Here is a 12,467-nt window from a genome sequence, read left to right as displayed (position 1 = left end):
TAAGCGATGTGCTTAAGCCCGTAGACATGGGGCGACGGGTGCCCCAAGCTGAGCGACTGTTGCCCAAAGCTGAGCGATGTGCTTAAGCCCGTAGACATGGGGCGACGGGTGCCCCAAGCTGAGCGATGTGCTTAAGCCCGTAGACATGAGGCGATGGGTGCCCCAAGTGAACGATGTGCTTTAATGAAAAAGCGAGGGCACTCACCACATGTCGCTTAAGTCAGCTTTTAGTTTATTGTATATCCATATACAGCAGCAGTCAACGTTTCAACCCTCTAGGGGCCTTTGTCAAGACAATGTAATAACATGTTCATGGGCACAGCAAGCAAGAGAAGTGAGTGCCCTCGCTTTTTCATTAAAGCACTTGGGAACATGCATGGTCATTGGAAAGGATTTCATTAGTGTTTTTTCAAGACTTCTGGATGTGAGTGCGGGACTATCTGTATGTGTATGTATATGTGTGTGTATATATATATATTCTTATACTTCTTCAAATCATTATAGGCCGATGGTTCCCAAAGAGTTGTGATTTTTTTTCATGGCGCCCGTAAGACAAAAGTTTCTTGTGGAGAAAGTTAGACAACAATAATAAATTTAAGTAAAATGAGTGTATATGTCATCATGTCATTCTTCGGTTCAGTTATGTGACGAGGGACAAGATTGGTTTATTTTTGTCCACAATTTTATGATTGGAAGCACCAATGAAATTACCCCAAGGCATCTCTGGGTGCCACGCCACACATTTTGGGAGCCACAGTTATGGGCCAATATGATCAGCCTGAGACTCTTTAACTATAATGAACGCAGTAAATGCTCAACAAAGTGTATCCAATTTTTTACGCATTAATGGCTCCATAGTTCTGCAAACCTCTTTCTCCTAAGAGTACAGTAGTGACGGATGTTTTTGTTATTTTTTTTAAAGAACGCTATAAGTACACCCCCCCAACACTCTATAGAAACGTGGAAAACTAAAGTGCTCATTTTCCAAGCCTTTATTAGGTGTGCTAGGAAAACATGGACATAGGTGTTAAGTAGCATTTGTTTCTTAAGAATTCCGTTTTAATGAATGCAGGGGCATTTTTTTTAAGCGTAACTGAAGTGTCGAAGCACTTAAGACGTACTCTTCAAGTCTGGATGTAGCTTATAGACAGTTTTTATGGAATATGACGAAGTATTTAAACCCTTGAAATGCTAGATCCTTTTTACCCGGAATCTGTCTCATTGGTGGAACTACTGCCACAGTGCTTGGAGAGCATATTCTTAAATTGTTCTGTCTTCGGAGATGGCTCTTGACAGATGTAGCCTGTCAGCTCAGCTGTAAGATGAGTACAATTCCTAGAAACTGCACATTGACTTTCAAAATCTCTTTAGTCATGGATCAGTTTTTCCAAAGTGCTATTATGTACTGTTGTTATTATTATCTTTTATATAGGAATATTTTTTTTTTTCGTAAATGAATAGCAGATGGAGGTGGCTTTTTACACATAGGCGTGTGAATGTAAAATACAGTATTTGATATTTATTTGGGGAGTTCCAGATGACTTAATTCCTAGATTAGTTTAGTTTTATTAGAACAGATGTACTTCAGCTCAGGATAACCAACCAATGTTCATTGGTTTACTCATATTACCAGTTAACATAATATTTCATACTTTAGACTTTTCTAATATGTACAAGTAGGGAAGCCAATCCCGGGGCATTTTTTCAATCCCGGGATTCGGGATTGAAAAATGCTCAATCCCGGGATTCCCGGGATCCCGGGATTGGCTTTCCTAATAGAAAAATGCCCTGGCTGCCCCGCAATTACTTAAATCCATGCAGGGGCAGCTGGGTTGCCGGGTGGGTGGATGGGCGGTCATCTTAAGGAGCCAGGCTGGGGGACGGGTAGTTAATGCTTCTGCTGGCTGACTAGTTGGGCGGGTGAGCGGCGCGGTGCGGCTTCTTCATGCTGCCGCCCGTGACGTGAGTGACCTGCTTGCGCAGCGTGACCTCGTAACGCTGAGAGGTCACGCTGCGCGGTATGCTCCTGCTGGCTGGCTAGTTGGGCGGGCGAGCGGCGGGGTGCTGCCGGGCGTGACGTGAATAACCTGCCTGCCCTGCCTGCGCAGCGTGACCTCGTCACGCTGAGAGGTCACGCTGCGCAGTATGCTGTGCCGGGAGAAGCCAGGCAGCGTCTGAGTGGGTGCTCAGACGCTGCCTGGCATTAGACTGCGCATGCGCAGTCTAATCCCGAAATCCCGGGATTGAAATCCCGGCCTTTTGGGGGCAAAATCCCGGGATCCCGCTGATCCCGATCCCGGGATTGGCCACCCTATGTACAAGGTCACGTTTCCCAGTAGCCATGTGTTTTCTTTAACCCTTTGGGCGGGATGTACTAATGGTAAAATGCGGTAAAACCCCTGTTTTACCGCATTTTCCTGTGTATTAAAACCCCACCACCTTGTCACCGCATTGTAGGGTATCGCCACCTTTGGGTGGCGATACCCTATGGGCTTCTTTTCGCCGCCCGATGCCTCTGCCGCAAACCCGCCGATTCCCCCCCCTCTCCCCCTCCCTCGGGCTTACTTGGTCCAGGTCCTCCTGGACCCGGAAGCAAACACCTTCCTCCCCCCAGTGACGCAGTCGGACGTCCTTCCGGCTGCTGGGGGGGGGAGGCGCCGGGGGCAGCCTGCTTAGCTGTCCCCAGCGTTAGGGGAGCACGAGGGGGCAGGGAGGTGACGGAGTACCCCCGCACACCACATTACAGGTATCGCGGGGGACCTCCGTCACCACATCGCGATGCCAGCCGCATATGTTAGTACATATGCGCTGGCATCGCGGCGGACGGGCGGCGATGTATATTAATACATCCTGCCCTTTGAGCGCCAACATCTCTGTTCGAGATGTGCAAAATATTAGCTAAAAATGCAGACGTCGCTCCCATTTGTTATATAAATTCAAATAAATAATGTATAAAAAAAAAGATTATATTTCCTATATAAGGTAATCATTACAGGTCATTATGATGAATAAAAATGTTTGCTTGCCAATTTTCACCCCAATTTTGAGAAATTCACTTGGCGCTCAAAGGGTTAAGAAATCTGGAGAGACCATGTTTGTCTATGCTTGACTAACGTTTTGCTCTTTTAAACCGTTTTTTAATATATTCTATTATTTCCTGTTTTGGCAGGACCCGTCAGGTGATATTTGTAAAGATATCGGAGATGAACATTTTCGTCTGGAAGGTAAGCAGTTCGCCATAGCCCTTTTACAGAATTGTGCTAATCCTTTAGTTTATTTGTTGTTTAACTACAGATTTGGGGCTGATGTTTCATGTGCGGCATTGTTTTGTTGTTTGTATTGTATTGTGAGCTTGAAAATGTAATCTCTAAATTAGCTTTTCCCTTGAAACTGTAGGTAACCGTTAATGATGAGATTTGTTTCTAAAGCTTATTAAAATAACGAAATCCTGTCCATACGTTTGCTTTGAAAGTAGAACTCTCCATTTTCTTTTTAGTTTTTACAAAAAGAGACTCCGTTAATGTTTTTCTTATCTATCAGTTTATGTGATGAGACTTTGAAAAAACTGAATGTAAGGCACTTTGTGCGCATAAAGAGTGAGTTATGGTATTGTTATTCAGTTATTCTTTGTTGCCTATTAAAGCGGTTTATTTAGGTCTTTGACGTTCATCAATAGTATGTGACGTTGGTAAGATTTGGTTCTCCGGTTATGTCTCTCCAGCGTTTTCATGGAACATAATCTGTTTGTCATTCACATGAGTATTAAGACTTGTAAAATTGTCTGTAGCAACAAAACTAAGAGCAAGCCAAATACTTTTGTTTTCAAACATGAAGCGCCAAATGCAATGGGGTGTGAGAATCAGAAAAAACAAGTTGATTTTGCCATGTAATTGATTGCCAATTCAAATAAACTCTACCAAAATCTCTCACTTGCTGATTGTCACAACCTATTACCTTTGGCCCGAAATATCAATTGCGGCATAATATTCTCTTTTCTGACCATTTGTAACACAACCTTATGTTTTATATGGTTGAACATTTTAGTTCCCTGTATACTGAACAAAGCTAATGATGGTTTAAATTGATAAATTGACAAACGTTTAAAATTTGTTTGCTATTGCCAGTTTTCATGTTTTTTGAGGCAGTTATGGGCCTCTGTAGGCTTAGATTATGGCAAATGGACAAATGACGTGATTTTAGATAAATGTAACCACTTGTCTGGCATAGTCGCATGTGATGCTCCCGGAGCCGGGAGTACGTTATCTGGCCAGGTAGGTTCAGATGTGACACACCGCCCGCATAGTGGCGTCAATTCAGGATCACACAGTGTGGTCCGAATTCGGCCACAGCCCCTATGGTGTGTAAACCACACATGCGCAAACCCCGGCACCAAACGGTGTTGGGCGGGTTACACTCTCACCGGGTCATTTTTTTTAGCGGGGAGGGAGGGCCGGGGGCGGAAATGGGGCTGGACCATGGGAATGCCCAGTGTTTTATGGGTGTCCCCATGAAAATACAATCGGGCCCAGTGTGTTGAGGGGACCCCTGTTACTCCCCCAGTACAATGTGGCACACATCAGCTGTAGCAAGGGTGGACTGATCATCATGATTGGTCCATTTGTTATGAGTAAACAAAGGCCCTGATTCTGCTTGGCTCACAAAGCAGCGGTATTTCACAGCTTTGCGAGCCATGTAATGCCTCCCGCCCCTTATAAATGCATAGACATCCATTCGCAGGCTTGCATACAGGCCCGAAATCATTCGATGGTCGCAAATCCATCGAATGATTTCTGTAGTCTCTGCGGACTTAGATCTGCGGCGTCCTGCTCCTAAAACAGGGCAAGCATCTGACGTCCGGATACGTCAGTCGCCGGCCCTTGTAAGACAGGTGGCCGCCCTCGTTCACATGGGGACACCCAGTGTTTTCCTTAGCACGCTCTGGAAACGCATGCCCCGCCTCCTACTCGACCCCGCCCCCCCTGCAATCGCTTCGGAGAGCAACGTTCTTGTGCAAACCAGCATGTGTGCAAAGTTTTTTTTTTTTTTTTTACGTTGGGAATGCTGGGGTCATAGAAAATAGGGAGTCTACTGCGATAAAGTGGGCAAGTGTGATGCTGAGTGGGCAGGGTACCTTCAGGGCATGCTACGCCGGGCTGACAGTCAGGATTCTGATGATCAGTATACGGACATCAGAATCCCGACTACCGGTACTCCAACAGGGGGGCGAGTGCATTGAAACCCCTTGCGGGTTTGGTGGGTCGCTGTGCTTGCCACAGGTTCTGATCTCCCTTTATGGGGGTTATGGATTTCCATGAGGGAGAATAGTCCCTGTCATCCAGGATAGTGGGCCAGATTCTCTAAGCTTCAAAAGTGATAAAATTGGGAGTGATAAACAGCCAGCCAATCAGTTCATGTCTGACATTTTTCAAACACAGTCTGTGGCATGGCAGGTAGGAGCTGATTGGCTGGCTGTTTATCACTCTACATTTTATCACTTTTGAAGCTTAGAGAATCTGGCCCTCTATCTGTTGCGCATTTTACAGTTGGGATTCCGATGTCGGTGTGCTGACTGTCGGAATCCCAACTGTCGGGCCGTCATTCAGCACCCTGTCCATTATTTCTAGAGCCCTGCTTCGGCAGCATCATCTCTGACTAATCAGATTGGAGCACAGTGAAGGAGACTATGAGGGCTTGTGTATTCACTGCTGGCTAGAGAGCAGGAGGCTCAGATGGTGAAAAAACGCAGACCACTTCCTCTCGTAATATGCCACTCTCCTGGCCTGATTAAAGGTTCCAGGTGTCCTTGGCTAACACACAAGTGTTCATTCGGTACTCTTTACCTAGAAGGGCGCCCACGATTTTGATCGTGGGCATCGTTAGTAAAAAATCAGGGCCATCGCGGGCATTGAATGCACTAAAAAATCGGGTGCGATGCGACCGACTCGATGCCCGCGATTTCCCATAGGGAACAATGTTAAATGTCCCAATTGACCCGATTTTCCTGTTCAATGTCTCAATTGACCCAATTTTTCCATAGGAAACAATGTTAAATGGCCCACAGAGGCCAAATAGGCACCCTGAAGTGTGAAATGGCCCCCACAATTGTTAACGCCACCCCACGATCAACGTGAACCCGAAGCGTGGCAAGCTCAGCGTGCCCGCGAGGGGCGGCGGTACGCGTCCTACGACCTTTTCATACCCCCACTATCCACGTCGGCGTGGAGTTGAGAATAGAAAGTGTGGTGAGCCCGAAGCGTTGCGAGCGCAGCGAGCCCCGCGAGGGGACGCGGACAGCTGTGAAGCCCGCTTCGGGCTCGGTGGCTCGCTGCGCTCGCCACACTTTCTATTCTCAACTCCACGCCGACGTGGATAGTGGGCGTATGAAAAGGTCGTAGGACGCGTACCGACGCCCCGCGCGGGCTCGCTGCGCTCGCCACGCTTCGGGTTTACGTTGATCGTGGGGTGGCGTTAACAATTGTGGGGGCCATTTCACACTTCAGGGTGCCTATTTGGCCTCTGTGGCCCATTTAACATTGTTTCCTATGGAAAAATCGGGTCAATTGAGACATTGAACAGGAAAATCGGGTCAATTGGGACATTTAACATTGTTCCCTATGGGAAATCGCGGGCATCGCGTCGGTCGCATCGCACCAGATTTTTTAGTGCATTCAATGCCCGAGATGGCCGCGATGGGCGCCCTTCTAGGTAAAGAGTACCGTTCATTCTAGCACCCTGCACCTTTCAGATCCTGTGCAGTTCCTCTTTCCTACATGGGATGTCACTGTCTGCTTTGGTTCTTTTATTACAGTCTGGTCTGTATTGAGATACAGGCCACAATGTGATAGACACCACAGCAGATAGCGACACCCCAGGCAGGGAAGAGGAACTGCATGACTTTTGAAAGGTGCAGGGTGCTAGAATGGACACTACATGTATGTACTACACCCCCCTTGTAATGCTGCTTAACACGTCTATGGGCGCTCAGGGCCTCTCCAGTCATACTGTCCATGTGTATGTAACAAAGGATATACAACTGGCATGCATGATCTAATGCTTGTGGCGTGGGCTGCCCAGCTGGCCCTGTAGCACAAGGTACATAAAGTAATGGTTCTATCGGTAAGTTACATTGGCACAGCCATCTGACAGTCACAGAACTTTACCCACTTGAGTATAAAGGGGACGGGTGATAACTAACAAGCATGGAATATATGAGTCCTCATTTTTATTCCCTGGCTGACACCTACAAGGCGCGCCCCCTTAAGCCTAATGAGAATATTGGGTAATCAGGCTCTGGTCCCGGTCCATTGTAAATTTGCTTAAACAACCTTGAAAACGGAACCTTTTAATATATTTTGCAATTATGACCTTTCTTAGCATATTTTACTGTGTTCATCATCTTGATTAGTGTCTACGCGGAAAGCTAATGTTCCAATATGCATGTAAAACCAATTACAGCGCGTCTCTTCTGTTACCGCCACCCTACTATCAGAATATCGCTACTGATCAGATCTTCTACAGACCAAGCACAAGGCCCGCAAACAATCCAGACTGCTCTGTAAGAATAACAAGGTTTGAGCAATGTGATCTGAGAGACCATGCAGGAGATAAAGCCTGCAGGCTTCATTATGGAATTCTTGCACATTTGGAAGTCTAGACCACACATACACACACACACGCACGCACACACACACATACGAATGCACACATACATACGTTGAAAAGAGAATGCCCATGTCAGAGATTATTGTGCTGATCTCTTAAACTTACAGACCAATAAATTCCCAATTGAACATAATAATCATGTAACTTTACCATGAAACCAACCCCAGGAGGGACAGGGGGGCTGTCTCATTGTAATTGGGACCAGTGGGTGGTCGACTCATGTCTAAAATATGCCACTGCATCTTGTCTTGTCTTGGCAGAGCACTATTTAAAAGGTTAGACTATAGTAAGTGCAATTTGTTTTTTACATACATCTGTATCAATGTTTTTTTAATGAGGTTTTTGTCTATTCTTTTTATGGCTGATCTGTCATACTAAATTGAGTCTCACAAACGTGACGTGATTGGTTGTGCTGGAAATCATGACATGTACATATGTATGGTACATGTCTGTATGTGATAATAAGTGGACTGCTGTAGAGGTGGAACTACAGGGTGCACTGGGGCCCCTGAAGAATAAGGGGCCCACTGCTGCCCCTTTCACCCCCTCCTTCTCCCTGTCACCCACTGCCGTGTCACATATTGTAAACTTGGGCTGGTATAGAAGAAGGGGGCCTATATTCTATATTTGCACAAAGGGTTCACCACCCACAAGTTCCACCACCCGACTGTGGTTCTTATAAGCATGCTGTGACATTATTAATACAAAGTGCAATATTTTTAGCATTGAATAAACAAGACTCTAATAATACTATACGCTTGCAGTTGACCTAAGGAGTCAGACTGTTGCTTTTCTTGGACATTTTTAAAGTACTGTATTTATAGCCCAGTATTCTGACTTGCTAGTATTCGCTAGAGATCACATTTGGTAGTTTACTAGGTTCATCTTGAAAACAAAAAATATAGTGATCTGTTTTCCTCAGATAATGCAAACCCTATGATGTGAAGATAAAGGATTATTATACCCAAATCGGTACTTATGTATTATCTGGGCTCCCATGTTAAATGCACCCCATTTTTTCATACCCCTACTATCCAACTACGCATGGAGTTGATTTTTTATAGTGTGGCGAGCACAGCGAGCCACCGTGCCCGAAGCGTGGCGATCGCAGTGAGCCCCGCGAGGGGACGCGGTCTCATAAGAAAAACGGGAGCCCAGATATTACATAAGTACCCCCAAATCTGAAAATTTAGGTTTGGCTGGTACAGTATATCCCAAAAGGTTACTTGCTTCTCGCAATCCTGTGCTTTAACCACTTGAGTGGTATGCCCTGACATTTTCCGGGCTCAGCTGCACTGCCGCAGAGGGCTGTCCCGGAAAATTACCGGGCATACCACTAAAATGAAGGTGTGCGCCACTGGTACATCACCTGTCAGCGCACCCCCCCAGTGGCACTGACAGCTGTCCCCTCCTCTCCCCTCAATCCCCCTCAGCTCTGGCGATTTGTATGCCGGAGCTCCCCGGCCCCCCTCCGCCATAAGTACTAGCAATTGACAGGCGGCAGGCCCCGGGGATGTTCGGGGGGGCTCAGGAGAGTTCAGGCACCGAGTCCTCCCGCGAAACATCCCCGAGCCTGCAGCCTGTGTGATCACTGACAGGTTGCAGGGGGCAGCGGCGGTAGGGGAGCTCCGGCGTACTGACGCCAGAGCAAAGGTGAGGGGGGCTGGCCAGTCCCCATGATCTGTGGTGGGTTTTGCTGGGGCAGGACAAATCTTCTCTGGTAGGTTTGTCCTGCCCCAGCAAAACCCACCACTCAAGGGTTTAAAAGATGCAGTCCATGTGAGCGAGAGTAGCAGAGAGCGCACGTAGGGATATCCTGAATAGTATCTTCTCAGCAAATGTACATGCATTATGGGGGCAATTCAGATCTGATCGCGATGGTTCACATTCGCTCCCCTGACCGATGGTGTGCGTTTGTGCATGCACGAATATGCGCATTTGCAAACCCCAGGAGCAAAGGCCATTGGTGAGTTTCACACTGGCCGGGATGCTCGCAACAGGATGGGCAGGAAGGGGGCAGGCGCAGGGGACCACCCAGGGTTTTATGGCTGTGCCCACAAAAAACAGGGGGCGCGCCCATGGAAACGCTGGCCATACCCCTATGAACGTAGGCACGCTCATGCATCCTCGGGGCATGAGGATGACATCACATGACATCAGAGCCTTCCCCCAATCCGGCGGACAGTGGGCACCTGAAGTATAGTATAGACTTAGTTTTCTGAGCGAAGGCTGGAGAAATCATTGGTGGTGAGCGTCGATTGATTTCTACTCCGTGCGTCTGGTGGGCAGCTTGCATGCTTAGACATCCGCTCGTGCATTCGGTGGGCAGCGTTTAACCGCTCACTAGGCAGAAAATATACGCTGTCCAGCGAGCAGGTCTGAATGAGGCACCATGACTGCAGACATCTGCTCGCATACAAGAACTTCTATCTATCTAGCATTATTATCAGAACACACATACACACACATATACATACACACACATTTAGACACACACACACACACAGTTGTAGATTTATTAAGCTCGATGAAGTGATAAACTGTCTGTTTTTTATCACCGGCCAATCAGCTCCTACCTGAGAAGTTACAGGCTTGGTTTGAAAAATGACAGGTAGGAGCTGATTGGCCGGTGATAAAAACCAGACACTTTGGCCCTTATTCTGATCGGTGCGGATATTCCCGAATTCTTACGGTGCGGTCCGCACGCCAGTCAGTGTGGCCGCGTACGGCCATCGTCTGTAGAAACGCCCACGTGTCCTCCGCATTCGGACGGACTCACTCTTTAAGAACAGGGCGTGTTTACGGACGACATACAAACCATGCGTGTGCGGGGGAAACACTCAGATTCTGCACGGTATTACAGAGTATGCACGGGAATACCGCATCCGAACGGATGGCAAGCGGTCCGTCCGCACGGAAGCGATGTATTTACGCAAAACTACCCACTATTATGTCTATTCTGCAATACATCACATGACCCACTTATTCAATTACCTATCCTCATAAAAAAATGTTTATTTGGAATTGGAATCAATGTGATGTCCATTCTTAGCAGTTTAAAAGTGTGGGACAAGTACAGCATATGTGTGTGTTTAGTAAAGGTTCCTTGAAGCAGCAATGGTTTCAATTAAAGCACTGACAAGCGTCCTATTAGTGAGTAATGAGTAAAGGAGTCGATTGTATTGGGTTCAGGTGTTAATGCTTGTAGTCATTAGGCGTTCCGTTCGCCTACCGCAAGACCGAGTGGTTTCCGCAAAGCAATACTTGACTTATGGACACCGCACATTTCTATCGGTTTTGTTCGCGTGCATTCGGAGTGCTATCCGAATGCACGCCCCCCAACATAAGTGTACTCCCCCGTGTCCGCCCATGTTTCCTCCCAGTTTTGCCCACTTTTAAACTACGCCCATGTGTCATTCCGCATGACGCCCATAATACGCCCATATTTCCAGACTGATTGCGGTGCACAGTTTTGTACGGGATTTGGCCGAACAGGTACGGAGTCAATGCGTGGCACATGCGCGTTGCGTTCTCCACGCATGCGCAGACGTCGTAAAGACGCTAGCCGAAAGTATGCGGAAAAGTACGCATCAATCAGAATAAGGGCCTTTATCACTTCACCGAGCTTAATAAATCTACCTCTTAACCCTTTAAATAATCTATTGGACAGGTACATAATATTTTAGCATGGGGCTTCATCACTAAACACTAGATTGCTTGTTTCCAGCTAGCACGTAAGTCACATTAAACTATACAGCGTTGGTGGATTCCTCTATTCCTCAAAAAAATTTCACATCCTCACTGATCAAAAGCGAATCTTGCTGCTATTTGTACACAGAATCCAGTCTAAAGCTGATAAGATCCCTCATCTTTTTATAGCTGGTGAAGGAGAAAGTGCTTTGATGTTTCCAGGGAGGGGGGTAAGATTTTCCATACGGGTGTTTGGCTAACACAACAAACACTGTTTAAAAATGTAACTTTGCTTAATTAATTAGCGATTCTGTTTAATACCCGTCTGATCTCTGTCCAACAAGGTATTTTGAGCCTTGAGAAAAGAACTTCAAAGTGCTGTTTAAAATGGTCTGAACAGGGGGCGTTAACCTCTTCATCGCTGGAAGGGAGCCAACATCCTTACAAGTAGATTGCAACTTCTTTGTGGCACGAGTATAATCCTTAGAAGGTTTGAGATAAATCCACAGATGTTAATAAATAAATAACAAATTAGCTGCCTATTTGAGAGGATGTTGGTGTGTTTTTTTTCTCAACTTGAATAACAAATGCTTTCCTATAGCTGGTATTTATTAAATAAGTCATTGGTACGCACAACGGCATTTTAGGACATGTATTGTGCACAGATGGGCTTGTTGGGAAGGTTTTCATTAACATTATAGCAGACAATAATTAACCCATGATTTCCTCCCACTTCGCTTATGATTGTGTTTGTGTGAAACGCGTTGGGCTGTGTCTGCAGTTCTATTACAAGATCCTGCTCTCCTTAATACCAGGAAATACTGCCCCAAAGATACAAATATTTGAAAGCACTACCAAACCGTAGCCTAGCCTTTCATGCCTTATTGTACAATGTAAATGTGCAGAACAATGAGCGTGTACTATATTTGTGTGTGTGACATGTATACTAAGCAAAACAGAACATTCAAAACTGCATTGTAAAGGTCCATACTTTCTGGAAAGCTGTCCACCTTGTCACTCATCTGCTGTTAATACCAGCAGATGAGTGGCCGGCCAGCGATGATGTGGAAGCACGCATCAACCCTCCCCACCCATCGCTGGCCCGTACACACTGG

The 12,467-nt window shown here is 46.5% G+C and overlaps 1 protein-coding gene across 1 annotated transcript in view; it reads left to right on the top strand.

Annotated features, from left to right (window-relative positions):
• The window catches only part of NKD1 (NKD inhibitor of Wnt signaling pathway 1), a 93,441-nt gene that overhangs the window by 59,162 nt on the left and 21,812 nt on the right, over positions 1 to 12,467 (top strand). The window contains exon 4 of the mRNA XM_083165354.1: positions 3,170 to 3,224. Within this exon, the coding sequence (XP_083021480.1) occupies positions 3,170 to 3,224 (55 nt within the window). The remainder of the gene's footprint in view (positions 1 to 3,169; positions 3,225 to 12,467) is intronic.

The sequence above is a fragment of the Crinia signifera genome, chromosome 11 (genome assembly GCF_055691185.1).
Source record: "Crinia signifera chromosome 11, ASM5569118v1, whole genome shotgun sequence".
NCBI lineage: Eukaryota > Metazoa > Chordata > Amphibia > Anura > Myobatrachidae > Crinia > Crinia signifera.
Note: the sequence above shows the minus strand (reverse complement) of the source record. Positions and strands in the feature narration are given on the sequence as shown.